The sequence below is a fragment of the Rutidosis leptorrhynchoides genome, chromosome 7 (genome assembly GCF_046630445.1).
Source record: "Rutidosis leptorrhynchoides isolate AG116_Rl617_1_P2 chromosome 7, CSIRO_AGI_Rlap_v1, whole genome shotgun sequence".
In the NCBI taxonomy this organism is placed as follows: domain Eukaryota; kingdom Viridiplantae; phylum Streptophyta; class Magnoliopsida; order Asterales; family Asteraceae; genus Rutidosis; species Rutidosis leptorrhynchoides.
In genome coordinates, this window is record NC_092339.1 from 102,489,442 (window position 1) to 102,506,111 (window position 16,670).

The 16,670-nt window shown below is 33.1% G+C and overlaps 1 protein-coding gene across 1 annotated transcript; it reads right to left on the minus strand.

Moving 5' to 3' along the window:
- Positions 1–1,292: 1,292 nt before the first annotated feature.
- LOC139858292 (cell cycle checkpoint protein RAD17-like) lies at positions 1,293–7,485 on the minus strand. The gene is made up of 12 exons (XM_071847150.1): positions 7,267–7,485; positions 6,934–6,991; positions 6,037–6,119; positions 5,921–5,968; positions 5,140–5,196; positions 4,468–4,570; positions 4,048–4,358; positions 3,432–3,747; positions 2,784–2,909; positions 2,495–2,693; positions 2,320–2,380; positions 1,293–1,668 (listed from the first exon to the last, which is right to left on the minus strand). Exons 1-12 carry the CDS (start codon positions 7,483–7,485, stop codon positions 1,465–1,467), a joined length of 1,785 nt encoding a protein of 594 aa, XP_071703251.1. The 3' UTR covers positions 1,293–1,464.
- Between the last annotated feature and the right edge of the window lie 9,185 nt (positions 7,486–16,670).

The following is a 16,670-nucleotide window of genomic DNA, read 5'->3' on the forward strand; positions in this document are numbered from 1 at the left end:
CTCTTTTCGTGTTCTAATCGGTTTTTCTTGATTAGTTTGTGTCTATGGTTTTTCGGATTGTTGGGGAGGCTCGTTTATAGATAGTTTCATTTAGATTGTTGTTTTCTAGGTGCAAGCTTTCCCGTTTCCCCCATCTTTTTTGTGTTCCTTGTTGAGGGCGTTTTTCTTTTGAAAACGACCTCGTTTCTATATGAATATTCTTTTTTTTTTTTCGCCAAAAAAAAAACTTACAAATAAACATTTATTAGTTTAATATAACACCCAACTATTACTTGTCAATTAAACAGAAACCCAATGGTTCAATCTATTGACGATGCAGTTGCCCCTCTTGTAGCTACATTTTCTTCTAGAGGACCTATCACACTTCTGCCTAATATCATAAAGGTACTGTAACTTGTTATTATTGAAACTACTTTTTCGTTAAAACTGTTCCAGGATGTTGAGTCCCAAATTTTATTTAGAAACTGTTACGCTGCGTGTATCCAGATTATAAAAATTAAACTTGTTTACAGAACTTATCTACAACCAATGTTGAAATGTACTTTTAATTCTTTCGAATAAGTAGGCTCTACAGCATTTATTGAATGTGCGACCTCAAAAAAATGTTATGTTAACGTAAGAGAGTTCGACAAAGTCTTTCCATTGAGAGATCCCTATATTACTATTCTTAATTCTTAAAGTTGATTCATGGGGGCATCCTGTTATGTACCTGCATCGTGCCATCTGAGACAACAAAGTGTCGGTGCATGAATTTGAATATCATGTGCATTAAAACACACAAGTGAAAATTATAAACATATATATTCATTGCTATATTGTATGCCTGGCAAACGGGTATAGTATATTGTTACTCTTGATGATGATTCATCTATGGTGATTACGTTTTCTTTAAAACCGTCTCAGCTTAGCTACCTCCAGTTCTATTAGTCTCCCGTTTGATTTATATCACTAATTGTTTCCTGTTTGATTTATATAAAGGAAATAAATGTACTTGTTTTCTTTATAATTTCTTTACAACAACAATATTTTAGCCATGTGATTGATTGTATATCGCTTTCATACAACTCTTATCAACTGTCTTCAAATGCAAGTGCCAAAGTTGTAAAAGTCGCGTGTCGGGAACGAGTCGGTCAGGACTTTAGAGAGACGAGTTAATCCCAAACCGACACGTCAATCGAATTTTACAACAATGGCAATTGCCATACAACAAAAGATGTGAACATGAAGCAACAAAACAGTTTCAATAACAATGGCTAAGTATTACTACATGTTATATAAAAAACGCTACGCTAAGTGCTTTATACAAGAAGTAACACGAAAATTTAATTCCAGAAAGCACCAGATACAGAGTTTTAAAATCTCTCTAACATTAATTTACACCATTTACAGAAACTAAACCAAGCATGCTAATGCTATCCCCCAAATTATTATGTATATTCTACCAATTTTTCGATTATATTAAATCTACCAATCTTCTATTTCATCATCATCGTCACAAACCTCGTTGTCTTGGTAATCTTCATCATCAACCATGTCGTCAACAGTTGATCCTTGGTGTGCTCTGGACCCTAGCCATTTATAAACAGGTTTCCATTCGGTTGCAATGATTGAAAGATTAAATAGGTTTGCACCACTATATGCAACTGATCTTTCTCCGAACATCTCTTTCTGCAAAACAAATAATACGTTTTATTGTATCAAGTATAAACTACATTTCTACTAGCACAATGCTCATAGTATGTAAGAATGTGCAAGACCGAAACAAGTTATTTTCCATTCTAATGAACGTTGAATCATATCATTCTTATATAGTTAAGGTTCCAGATTTAGAATACCAACTTGTTTGATTCATTTTTTCTTTCTAAGGGGATATTAGATAACTGATAAAAACGGTTAAGGCCAAATGGCAAGATAAGAGGTGGCAACTTTGACCCATTTCACTATGAATGGGTTGATGCAGATTATGTTTTCTCTCTCCGTGGTCTAACAGGTAAAATAAAAGAAAATAGCTTAAAACTAAAACATCTCACCTTGGTCGAATATCACCCAAAGTGTTCTTTTCATGCATAAAACCTTCTCAATTATTTCATTCATATACTTTGATTAAACTAACATCTTATAACTCTGTAACCATATTTCGCACACTATTTGTAAGAGGTTCAAGTCACCCACCCATTTCGAACTGTACCAAAAATTACCCATCTATAAAGGGAGGCTAATCAGTTACCCAGAACCCACCCAACAGCCCATATTGCCACCTCTAAACAAACTTTTCAAAAAACGGATAAACATATAATAACATTTAAAATACGCCAAAACCTTGTTGCGCCATAGAGATTGCTCAACTTGCCACAACGTTGGGCGACGAATGGCATGCCACCTGTCACAATATTAATTGAACAAACAACAGTTATTGAACTTCGGGATTCAAAGACATTTAAGAATGATTTTCCAGTGAATTATAACAATCGTAAAGGTTGATATTATGTGGTACCTTGAAGATAAAGGTTGACGATTTCCAAACATCACCCCACGTACTGCAACCGACGCCGCAGTCGACTGAATAATGTTCTCGATTTCATAGTTTCGAGACTGCCCTCCAACGAGTGAAGCAAGAAGTGTGTCCGCATCACTTAAATAAGAAGCCACGGCCCATGTTTCATCCATCGCTTCCTCATGTAGAAAATCGAGAACTGAATCAAATCAACAATCAGTGAATAAACATGTCACGATTATATTTAACTTAAAATAATTCAGTAATATCTAAAAGCTAAAAAGCATACCATTTTCTTGTAAAAAATCAGTAATAGGCCTTGCTTGCCCATGTGCTTGACTAAGAACCTTCTCGGGTGCGTCCATTTTCATAGGTAATCTTGTAAAATCCTCTCTTAACATAAAAGAACTCATACCTATAACAACAAAATATGAGAGCTTAAGCAATGGCCCCACCAGTTCAAAAGTTAATATTTCAAATGTAAAAAACTCGGTGTTGCAGCCGGTCAAACTCAGTCAAACTTGGGCAAACTCAGTCAAACTCAGCCAAAATTCGGGATGACTCGGAAAATCGGTCAACATTCGGGAATTGGTCAAAACTCTCTTCAAATCTCGGGAGTACTCGGAAAATGGCCAAAACTCTAGGATCATTCGAAAAATCGGTCAAAACTCGAGATTACTTGAAAATCAGACAATATTGGTCAAAACTCAGCCAAAATCAGTCAAAGTCAAACTCAGTCAACATCCGAGTACTCCTCGAGTTGCCAAGAACTCCCTAAAATGTCCCAAACGAGTACTCCCGAGTAGCGATTTTGCAACCTTGAAAAAACTACAAAAAAAAATATCAGGGATTGCCCCTACAAATTAATCATCCCAATTCCCAATAATAGGTATAAAAAAATTGGTTCTACTAAGTATAAAAATACGGAGCTACACACCAGATATAGTAGAATTTTCCGTGTCTCGTTTATTGTGCAAAAACTTTCCGAGGGCATGAAACAAGGAGAGAGTTTCATCCCTGCCAAACGGTAGAGAATACTCATCATCCAAATGATCAGTCTTGTGGGACCCGTTTCTTTTTGGATCCGATTTTAAACACAAGTACTGCAAAGATGTGATTGCATGTCTGATATCACCTCCACTTGCTTTAGCAACAACATCGATTTGGTCAGCTGTTATGTTAAGCTTTTCACCTTTGCAAATTTTAGAAAGTGTCTTTGAGATAGAGTTCGTCGTGATTGGATTAAAAGCCACCTACGCAATAAAGATTGTACATTTATGAGATGCCCAAATGGGTGGATTGGGTAACGGGTCAAAAAAAGAGTAATCTTGATGTAGGTGTCAAAACGGGGTAATCTTGATGGGTGGATTGCATTATTATGATATAACTTGTAACTATAGAAAAAAAACCCCGTTTGACCCGTTAAAGAAAAATTTAAACCCAAATCAGCCCAATCATACTAAACTGAGTTGAAACTGACACCTTGAAATTAAATGACCTGGTTGTAGAAGAAAATAGACAAAAAAGAACTTATGTATAGTTATAAATGTAACCTTACAGGCCCCTGAACTTTGAAGAAACGTTTGAAGTTCTTCCCAACATCGAGACATGTAATCTGCGGTATCTGTTGTGCTGTAGTCTGTAACCAATATGACAGTTGGAATACGAACAGATTGTACAAGAAGATGTAAGCTGCGTTTAAGTCTCGCGTAAGAAACTTTTCCATTTATAACTGGAAGATCATCAATTAAAATGATAACTGGTTTTTGTGGTTCCCCAGTTAATGAGGGAGAAATCATTCCGTACTTCCTTATCTTCTCAACAAAATTCTCAAACTCATCCAATTTTGAGATGTAGCGCATGCCTAGAAAACATATAGCAAAACATGTTACATTTGGGACTAATATAAAACACAGTAGGAACGGGAGTCGATATAAAGATGAATGAAATACGTATTTAGAAAGAGAAACTACCTGCATTCGTAGTATGTAAATGTTCTTGCCAAATTGTGGGAGTAGGTGCGTTCCATTCATATACAGTGGCCCCGAGATGAGAGGCAACTGCATGAACTGTTGCCTATAATTTGAATATGATTATTTTAAGCAATGGGAAATAAAATACTGACTCAGAAACAAGTCTGAAATTGTAAGACTGGTGTAGTTATGAAAAGTGTTGTAAACGGCGGCCTCTCGGCCGACTAGTCGGTTTAGTGACGACTACCCAGTCCCATTTCGTCCAAAAAAGTCTATAAGTCGGTCAACACTAAAAAGTCGGGTCAAAAACGATCAAATTCAGTCAAAGTCAAGGATGGTCAGAGTTCGGTCAAAATTTTGATATTTCTTATACTCAGATGAAATATCTACGTTTGTAACATTTATGTTTGATATATTTTTTGTTATATATACACACACACACACACACATATAACTAAAAGCCAACGTTAGTCAACATCCGACTCAACAGACCAGTCGTTTCAAAGTCCCGACCGACTCGCCTCCGTCTCGCGACTTTTTCAACCTTGGTCATGAGGTACTACTAATCCATAGTCTGGAATTTATAAACACTTTGGATAAACAACATGCTCATCTTTACTTTAAAACACATAACGATTATAGAACTGTAGAAAATAACTGCTGAAAACATACAGATTTTCCAACTCCTGGTTGTCCAGTAATGAGAAGAACATGACTGCAATTTTCATCCTGCATTAAATTCCGGAAATGTTGAGGTTCCCCAGCGCATATTGAAAATTAGAAGCCCGTGAAGGAATATCTAACTTGTGAACTAGGCTACATTGTATCATGAATTTTAAGCTCGAAAGCAACATATTTATCCTTGCATTTGAAGTTATGATCAGTTAATTGACTTAGTTCTTGAAGCATGTCATCATAGCATCTACGTACTATAAACAGTTATTGGTCGGAACAAGAAAGACTTCCCGAGGCTCTAAACCAGTCAACTAATGTGTATGCTCTTCAATCACATATTGGTCTTGGAGGGGTTAGGTAACTTTGGTACCAGGTCATATATTTTAACATGTCAACTATATAACCTTGAGCAAAACTATTCTAATCGGCATAAAACACACAATATGTTCCGTAGAATGATGTCACTTCCGACAAATGCCTAAAGTCCAACCCATTAAAAAAAAATTATACAAAAAATCCAAAATTGTGGAGTTCTCAACCAGTAATTATACATTACGACACTTTCTTGAGCTGTTAATACTAACTTGATGAATGGATATGCAACCCTCAAAAAGGTAAAGAAGTATGCATCAACAATAAGATAACAATAAAGCTACCTTAGTTTTTCTGTTTCAGATTTAGCAATTATTAAAAAAAAAAAACATATAATGAATGCCTAAACTATAAGATAATAACAAAAGTGAGTAGCTACTTAGCCAAAAATATAAAGATAACATACCTTTCCACCTTTTATTCTTTCTTCAAACCAACCTCTCACCTCGTCAACCTGAATAATCAAGGATATAAATGAAAAACCTCAACATTTTCAATGCAGAATTTGTATAAACTACCTACCTTTTTTTTATGAACACATAGGTCCATCAATGAACAAGGTTTATATTTTTCCAACCATAATTCTTTGTTGTCCCTTCTATAGCCTAAACCACAATATAAAATCATGTCAGTTTCACAAAGACAGTAAAAAGGTTTAACAATGAACCATAAATAAAAACGGTTGTCTAATATAATAATGCGGCAAGATAAAAAAAAAAAAAAAAAAAAGGTAAGACAGATAATCTGTTGATTTTTTATATATACTGGTGCAGAAAAGATAAAATATGCAGTAATTTTGTATCAAAGTAGAATCAGGTAACTTAGTGTAAAAAAACTAATTGATGCATCTGTCTATAAATCAAAATAGACATACAACAGTTATCATCATCTATTCATCTTTGATCTGAGACCTTAAACACAAGCCTACTGATCAAAATTTACAAGATGTAGACCCTTCACCCAAAAGATGTCCGGGTCAAAATCATTCACATGATGTTGATTTTGTAAATGTTAACACTAATATAGATCGGCAAAAAAATTCAATATCTCGTGTACAGCTTGACCAACTTAACACTGATCATACATTTTCGCAAGTCGTATATGTGTAGCAACAACGAGCATTATAAAGAAGATATTTTCAATTTTTGACAACAATCTTCTTACTGTAGTATGTAGATTCACTTTGCTAAATAAAAGATAATGCACTGTATCTTAACAGTCTATTAGTTTATATTCCCAAATGACTTTATTGTAAACAAGTACCGGATCATAGACCATATTGCTTGTTTCGTTCTAACAACAGGCTCTAGAAACTCATAATCTATACAACTAACTTAGAAGGTACAACAACATTAACGCTTTTGCATATGCAGCGAGCACATTCATATTAGAAATAACATGATAAAAAGAATAGCATACCAGCAGGTACCTTGAAGCCACTAAACCCTTCACCGAAATCCTCACAAAACAATTTCATCTGCAGCAAACAACTTCAAATTTAGTCATGTATATGTGTAATGTTATGCCTATTCTTTTTAGGCCTCCCTAATATATATTATCCCCATTTTTCATATCTAATAATTAGGGCTGAAGCTGTTGTAATCCAGTATGAAAATCACAAGGCTATCATTGTTCGTTCGATAATTTCACTTTTTATATATATAAAAATAAAACAATATCATCATATTCAAAATGAATATACAAACCTATGTAAGCATTGAGACAGCAAAAAATGAAATAAACCGTCATTACCTCCTCAAAAGGATTAGCATTTTTTCCAGGATGAGAGCGAGAGCCTGAACTCCGAGCCTTCTTTGATCCTTTCTTAGGGTTAATTCGAGGAACTGAAACCGCTTTTGATTTCGGGTTCGGGTTCGGGTTCCTGTTCTTAAAATTACTCAAGCTAGACTTAGAAAAACCCTCATCATCATCTGATGATGATGATAATACAACAATCGCCCTCTTCCCCATTGCTACAATCAAACAATAGCAAACAGTATTTACTTAATTTTCAATTTCGAAATGGGGAGAGTAAAATGGTTCGAAAATATTTGTGGTTTGAGAATTAAAATTGATTCTGATAAAACCCTAACGACAGTCAAAATTGCCGCGGGAATTTTTAGGCGTATGTGAGAAGCTAACAATAAAGGCTAATTTTTTATTTTTGTAAACGCTGTTATAATTCAGTAGGCTTATAACTACCGGTTATAAGAACAAGAAGAGAAAAAGAGAGAAGAAATATTGATATTGATATTTCAAGAGAAATGGTACACCTTAAATGGTTACCATACATGTCTATTTATAGTATAAAATATTACTATGCAAGAAATATAATAATAATAAAATTAACATCCAATCTAGATATTTTATAACACAATCTAGATATTTTATAACACTCCCCCTTGGATGACAATTTTATTAGAGAATAACTAGTACTGCCTCGTTAAAAACCTTGCTAAAGAAAACCCATTGGGATAAAACTTTAGCTAAGGGAAAAAGAGTGCAGCATAGAGTTGACTCCCCCTCAAGTAGGCAACGCCTGAGTTGTTACATCTTCTGAACATGCCTCATGTCAATATTATGAACGTGTGTTCTGAAAATAGCAGTTGGCAGTGCTTTGGTATAAAGATCAGCAGAGTTGTTGATTGAACGTATCTCATTTTAATCTGGTTGTCTTTTACGAGATCTTGAGTATATGAGAAGAATCTGAGGTTTTCATTTGAAACTGTATCATCTAAATCTTTTATGTACAAGTTTAGCCCCTGTGATTTGTCTACAGTCTCCTTCATGATTTGCTCAAACCCTTGTTTCAATTCCTATTCCCTTGTAGTCTTTTCTGAGCCTTACCAATATACCATTCTTTCCCATCAAACTTATGACCGTTAAGACCGTCTATGGCTTTGGCGCCTCGTCAGTATTTATATTTTGTTCAGTCACTTTTGATACTCTTCTTTCATTTGTATTATGCAAGCTGCATTATCTTCATATATAGTTGTTGGTGAAGATAGTTGTTAGTCTTTTATAGCGTTCTAGTCCACAAGAATCAATAATGATTTGTGTCATTGATCTCAACCAAACACATTTTCGAGTAGTTTCATATAATGCAATCACTTCGTCATGATTTGATGATGTTGCAACAAGTGTTTGTTTTAAGAACGCCATGATTTTGTGGTACCTCCATTTAGGAATACATATCGAGTTTGAGATTTATCTTTATGAGGATTTGATGAATGACCTGTATATACATAATCAACCAAATCTTGTTTTGAAACGTTAGAATAAAATAATTTTAAATCAGCAGTTTCTCAAGGGTATCAAAATATGTGTTTGATCCCGCTCCATTGTCATTTGAGCTGAATCTTGCCAACAAATTAACTGCAAGAGAAATGTCAGGTCTTGTACAATCTATAAGATACATAAGAACCTCAATTGCACTAAAATATGGAACTTCCGTTCTGTTAAGATTTTCATGATCTTCGCAGGGATGAAATAGATCAGTGTCAATATTGAGTGATCTAACAACAATGAGTTTATCTTTAAAAAAAATGTTTTAAAATCTTTTCGGTATAAGTTGTTTGATATACAAGTAAATCATTAGGCATATGCTCAATTTGCAATCCAAGGTAATACTTGGTTTTTTCAAGATCTTTCATTTCAAAATAATTCTTTAGAAGTTGAATGATTTCATAGATCTCTTTATTTGTTCATATGATGTTAAGAACATTGACATAAACAACTACGATCTCATATCCGAACATTGTTTTTATAAAACATACGTGCAAAATAAGTTTATATTTATACCCTTTTTTTTATCAAGTAGTCATCTAATCGGTTATACCACATACGTCCCGTTTGTATAAACCCATTTAAAAATCTTTGTGATCTAATGGAATATATTCCCTTGGGTTTTACATTAGATGCTTATGATACCTTAACTCTTTAGGTATATTCATATATATCATTATTAAGTGATCCATACAGATAAGTAGTAACAACATTCATGAGATGCATTTAAATAACTACCAGGTTGATTAAGTATCTAATAAGTAATTGTATCCATTACAGGAGGATAAGTTTTCCTCCTAATTCATTTATGGTCTTTGTGGGAAATATTGAGTTACAAGTCTAGTTTTCCTTGTAACTTCATTTGCACATTTCTTTTCGGATAAAAATTCATTTGTATCCCATACGTTTCACATCTTTAAAAGTGATAACGATTGATCCGAAAACTTTTCTTTTATCGAGCGATTCTAATTCAGCTCGTATTGTTCCTTTCCATTGAGCTCAATCATGTCCATTTTGTATATTCAATGACAGATTTTAGTTCCAGATCATCATCTTTATTCATGATGTCATTGTAACATTATATGAAAATATCTCATAGAGATTTTAATTTCATTTCGGTTCCATAATATTGCATAATTTATCGCAATTTTAGTATTTACATTTATCAATATCCTCTGCAGAAGGAATATTGATTTGTGGTTCTTCTTGAACACTTTCTTTTACCTCATTATCAGCTGATTTTCTTTTTCGAGGATTTTTATCTTCGAAACCAATTGATCTTCTACGTTTGATGCGTGGCAAAGACTCAACAGTGACATTATTGCCAGCTTTTGGAATTTCAGTTCGAGCTGAAGCATTTATCGCTGGTATATATGATTTAGTCACCTTTTTTTTATCTGTAAATGCATAAAGTAATTAATTTGCAAGTTCTTGCATATGCATTATTTTTTGAACTTTCGTTTCACATTCTTTTGTGCGAGTTCAATATACCTTAATTGATGTTCACATCATGAAGCATCATTTTATTATTTTTTTTTACTTCACCCCCTAATATAGGGAACAATGTTTTATTAAAATGACAATCAGCAAAACGTGCTGTAAAAACATCACCCATCATGGGTTCAGTATATCTTATGATTGAAGATGTTTTATATCCAAAATATATTACCATCTTTCTTTGAAAAAAACATTTTATTGTGTTGTGGTGATACAATTGGAACATACACTGTACAACCAATGTTCTACGGTGGAAAATATTTGGCTCTTGGCCAAAATCAAGTAGTAAGTGAAAATATTTATGACTTCCACATGGTATAATGCGAATTAATGTCGCAGCATGTAAATTTACATGTCCACATATAAATATTGATAGTTTTGTACTCATTATCAATTGTCTAGTTATTAGCTGCAAGCGTTTATCTATTGATATAGCTAAACCAATTTTGTGTATGCACATGAGCAACTGGATGTTCAACAACAATCCCTGTAGATATATAATGATCATTAAATGCTTGAGATGTTAACTCACCAGCATTATCAAGTCTCATCCTTTTAATGGTGTAATCATAATAATGTGTTCTCAATTTAATAATTTGTGCAAGAAACTTTGCAAATGCCATATTACGGCTTGATAACATACAAATATGAGACCATCCGCTAGATGCGTCTATTAGAACCATGAAATATCAAAATGGTTCACATGATGGATGAATTGGTTCATATATCTTACCTTGAATTCTTTCAAGAAATATTTGTGATTCTTTTTCACAATATACTTTTCATTAATCACCATATGTGTTTTCCATTAATCACCATATGTGTTTTTTTTTATTTATAAATCACCATATGTGTTTTTTTTATCATATATCCTTTTCACCATATACGCTTTTAATCATATGCGCTGTGTTTTTCACCACATGCGCTGTGTTTTTTACCATATGCGCTTTTAATCATATGCGCTTTTCATCATATGCGCTTTTCATCATATGCGATGTGCTTTTCATCATATTCGCTTTTTATCATATACGCTGCGCTTTTCATCATATGCGGTTTTCATCATATGCGCTTTTATAATATGCGTTTTTTATGTGAATAGTAAATTAATTAATTTCGTTTTACTATTCATATGAATTAATTTCGATTTACTATTTTGTTAATTGAATAATATATATACATCATATACTTGTGACTCCGAAGGCTCAAATGAATTTGACCATATAGTTATATGTTGTACCTTGCACATTAATTTTCAGTAGAAGCTTTAGATGCATATTTTTTTTTTTTGATGAACTATTTGTTTCATATCTAGCTTAGGCAATTATTGTGAACATTTGATCCCTATAAGAGCATTTATCTTTTAGACTTTTAGTTGATTCGTACTTGTCACAATTAGGGATAGCACCCGCGGGTCGTGGATGCGGATCCATTGGATCCATCACCCGTACCCGTGGATTTTTTTTTAAAATCAAATAACTGGAAATTTGGATTTTTTTTTTTTTTAAGAGACATCCAATTGAACCCTTGTTTGTTGAAACAATTTGACTATTTTTTTTAACTCCCCATTTATTTAACTTCGTCTCTTGACCTTGCCACATCACCAAAAAGTACATCACTTGCCTTTGATGTCACCGTCACGGTTAGAAACAGTCTAATATAATGCTTATGGCTCTTTGTATACACATAGATAATTTATGTCCATTTTCATTTCCTTACTTATTTTTTCTATTTTTGAAAGACAATTACACCGAGCAATCTTTGTCTCATTCTTTGAAACAATCTTCGTCTCATTTCTAAGATTTGAACATTATCTTCAAGGTTATAAGGTTTGGCTCTGTACCGCCAAATCAGAGTCCCTTTTATTAGACAAGTTAGTGTCCCTTTTATTATTAGACAATTAGGCATTAGAAAATAGTTTTACATTACTATGCTTTGTTTGTGTACCCTTTTTATTTGGTTTGTTTATAAGTATATATGCAGTGTTTCTTTTCTTTATACTTCTCTTTCATCTTAATTAACACATATAATCTCTCATCATAAAATAAATAGTGTGAATTCTTTTAAGAAAATGGATTATGTAAATCAAATTTGTTTAGATAGTGAACCAAATACCTATTGGAGTATGATACTAATTCAAAGCGAGCGGAAGCATTTTTTAAAACTTTATAAAATCATACTCTTCCACGGATCATTGTACAAAACTTTAGTAAACAAAACAAATTAATGAAATCGAACGAGAGAAGATTAGAATACAACCTTTGTAGCCTTTTGAAAATCGAATTTGAAAACTCAAAGAAGAGTTCCTCTAAACGGTAGACACCCAAAGTTCCAACCTTGCTTCGATCTATACCTTCTACTTAACGGATCTTTTCTTCTTCCTTATTTCCACCAAAACCGAACCCAATTATAGATTTCAAGTATTTTGGTTACTTGAAAATGAGAAAGAAAAATAGCATTTTGTGTATGTGTGTTTTGTATCTCTTTTTTTTTTAACTTTTAAGATTTACTTTTAATAAAAATACAAACTACTTTTTTTTATTTTAACTTTTAATAAAAATACAAACTACTTTTTGTATTTTAACCTTTAAGATTTACTTTTAATAAAAGTACAAAATACTTTTTCTTATTTTAACTTTTAAGATTTACTTTTAATAAAAATACAAACTACTTTTTGTATTTTAACTTTTAAGATTTACTTTTAATAAAAGTACAAACTACTTTTTCTTATTTTAACTTTTAAGATTTACTTTTAATAAAAATACAAACTACCTTTTTATTTTATTTTAACTTTTAAGATTATAAATTTAAGAATAAACATTAGTATGCATGAAATAAATAATGATTAATTGCATAAGTAATCATAAATGTTAGATAACATATAAAGACCCCATCGTATTCGTATTGATCGGAATTAATCTTGACCCATGGTACCGTGTTGTCAAATGACGTGTTGCGTACATAAAGTACCGTGTTGTCAAATGACGTGTTGCGTACAATCATGAGGTCTTATTAACATAAATATAAATGTTAGTGAAGTTAATAAGAGTTAAATTACAGAAAATATAATTCAGGTGGTATAACCGACCATATATATAACTTAAATAACATAAATATAAATGTTAGTGAAGTTAGTAAAAGTTAGATTATGGAATTATAATTCAGGTGGTATAACCGACCATATATATAACTTAAATAACATAAATATAAATGTTAGTGAAGTTAGTAAAAGTTAGATTGCAGAAATATAATTTTACTTATGATGATAATAATATTTACCTTACTCAGAGGCGGAGCCAGGAATTTCCGTTAAGGGAGGCTTCATTTACTTTTAAATAGAAATATAAAATTATATCGAACAACATAAAAAGTATCACAATTGAAAAGCGAAAATTGAGAAATTATTTTTAGTGTAAACTTACATGTGAGACATAGTGATAAAAATTGACTCTTAGATTTTTAGTGTAAACAACATAAAAGTATATGAGGTTGAAATATGTGATATATTGACATTTAGATTTCTGTTTCATTTATAACAAAAACGGAGTACTTATGTATACATTAACATTTGGGGTTTAATTTTTATATTATAAAATTTGAGGGAGTAAAAGAGTGTGGAATACACTAGTTAAGGGATTTTAACAAAAAGATAATAAAAACTCATCGTGTCTATTAAATCTTTTACCAAACCCCACCTGCAATTCTCAGGACCGGACTTCAAATATTTTTTCGCCATATACATAATTAGTACTCTATATTCTTAACACGATTAGCGGAGGCTGGGCACCCCAAAGTCCCCCTACTAGCTCCGCCATTGACCTTACTAATAAATAATAGAAGATATCGTTAAAGAATTTCTTACCTTGATTAGTGACTTGTGCTTGCTTAGATAAACCTTGATTATATGGAGCACTTCGTGCTGATAACGTGTTATAATTCAGTAGGCTTATAACTACCTTTTATGGTTATAAGAACAAGGAGAGAAAAAGAGAGAAGAAATATTGATATTGATATTTCAAGAGAAATGGTACACCTTAAATGGTTACCATACATGTCTATTTATAGTATAAAATATTACTATGCAAGAAATATAATAATAATAAAATTAACATCCAATCTAGATATTTTATAACACAATCTAGATATTTTATAACAAACGCCATTTTTTAACATCCAGTAGATTATTTATTTCAACGATCCTCGTCATTTGCACGTAACACACACGTTCGGGCAAAACCCGAACGACGGTACCCGAGAACACATCCATTCGGGCAGTGGTCCGGGTAGAGGTCCATGAACGAATCTTGTTAAACCTATGGTCAATATATACCACCATTATTGGTATTCAATTATTTTAAATAAAATCATGTCATCTCTGTGAACTAATTTTGTAATTTGGTAGAACCATTAACTTTAGTTAACAAAACTACAAGGCTCGAAGGCAGTAAACGAACTCTAACGCTAAACACCGAGAACTAGCTAATCAAACCCGAGCCTTGATCACCAGGCGACAAATACAAACCCGCAACGCAAATACATGCAAATTACAACACAATAGATCAAGACGATGCTAACAAAAGAACCTAACAAAACGAACAAAACTGATCAATCTACACCATATTTTTCATCATGAACACCTTGAACGTCTTTACCCGACTTAGCTTTCGTTGACTTTGACTTATTGAAACGTCAACCTAATAAGGAGAATCAACCTCCGGTCCAATCATGGGTTTGACAACAGCAACTTCAACACAGTAGAAGAGGGAGTCTTCGTCGATGCAATCTGCATTCCATCGAATGCCACCTCGTTGGATAAAGAGCCGAAGTAAAAACCGGGGCCAATGTCAACCAAATTTAGGGCCACATCTGAAGAGTATCTATACCATTAAACACCACAGTCACGCCTGAGGATTTAATTGTTGCATCAACATAAACATTATCAAACTGAGATCCAAACTCCGCAGTAGAAGGCACGCAAGGAACCTCAACCGAAACCTCTTTCGAATATGAATCAGCGACTGCCACTTCTACTAGGCAACTAGACGCCACAAACTGATTCGTAGATTCCATTAAATGTTGATCGAAGGTTTCAAAAAGAACCCGACTTAAACTGCTCAAATCGGATATTTCAGAGACCCAAATGTTACATTTGGAACTTTTCACGACCTAAGTACAAACATCCACTTCAACCGTATCGTGTATGTGTTTCGGGCACAGAGATTTTACAAAAAACAAAGAGAGAATATATAATCCCCAAAGACGATGAAGATTTTGCAACGACCAAAACATCGCCAGATAATTCACCCACTTCCATGGCACTCGCTTTCGATACACAAATCGTCGAAATCCCGATGATCTCCAACCAAAAGAAACTATTGAAAATTAAAGCAAAGTCCGAAAATGTGGATACTAACGCAAAGTCGTGGAAATGTGCATTAATCAAACTGTTGAAACTATCCAAATCAGTAAATAAGCAAGCACAACTCAAGAGTCCATATTTGCTAACGTGAGTAACTCGGGCCTTGCAAGAAACCAAAAAGCTTGACACCTTCATCGCTGATAACGGGACCAAATCAAGAACGAGCACTTAAAAATCAATCTGATCAGAAATGAGGTATTTAGAAAAAAACCTTACACCTTAATATGCGCAAACCGGTACTCCTCCTCGACCGGAATCTTTGGCTGATCGTCATTTTGACCACCCCACATAGATGGGTTGACCGAAGATCATCGAACCGTTAAGAGTGAGACAGTAGTGAAAGCATCCACATCCTTGACGAAAAGGACTGAGTGAGTACTTCCGAAAAGGCCAAAACTTAATCTCATGAAGTTCACCGATATTGCCGAAGATGGTTGCACTTAATGTATACCATCAATATTTACATGCATACATTAATTTCTTATAGATAGCTCACACACCTACAAACAGCATAAATTAAATATAAATATTAAATATTAAAATATAATAATAACAGTTACTTAATAATTTAATAATAACTTAACTAATAAGTAAAAAAAAAAAAAAAAAAAAAAAAAAAAAAAAAAAAAATTGAAAATAGAATGAGGGAGAGTTGAGGTCCACTAACGAACGATTCAAGTGCAATATTTGGCGGTTTCCATATAGCCAATTCTTATTCTTATAACACACTAATTACCCACAAATTAACCTTTTCTTAAGCATCTCTTTTTTCACTTTCTTTCTTCTTCTTCTTGTTGGGGTTTCGTCGCTAAAAAAAAAAAAAAAAAAAAAAAAAACTCCTTAAAATGACCGATTTATTATTTTCGTTACAAAACGGAAAGTGAATTCGCAAAAACTTTTTAAAAATTCCACATTACAGAATAAGAAAGGATCAGAAATCAATCAGGTCTTCATTCGA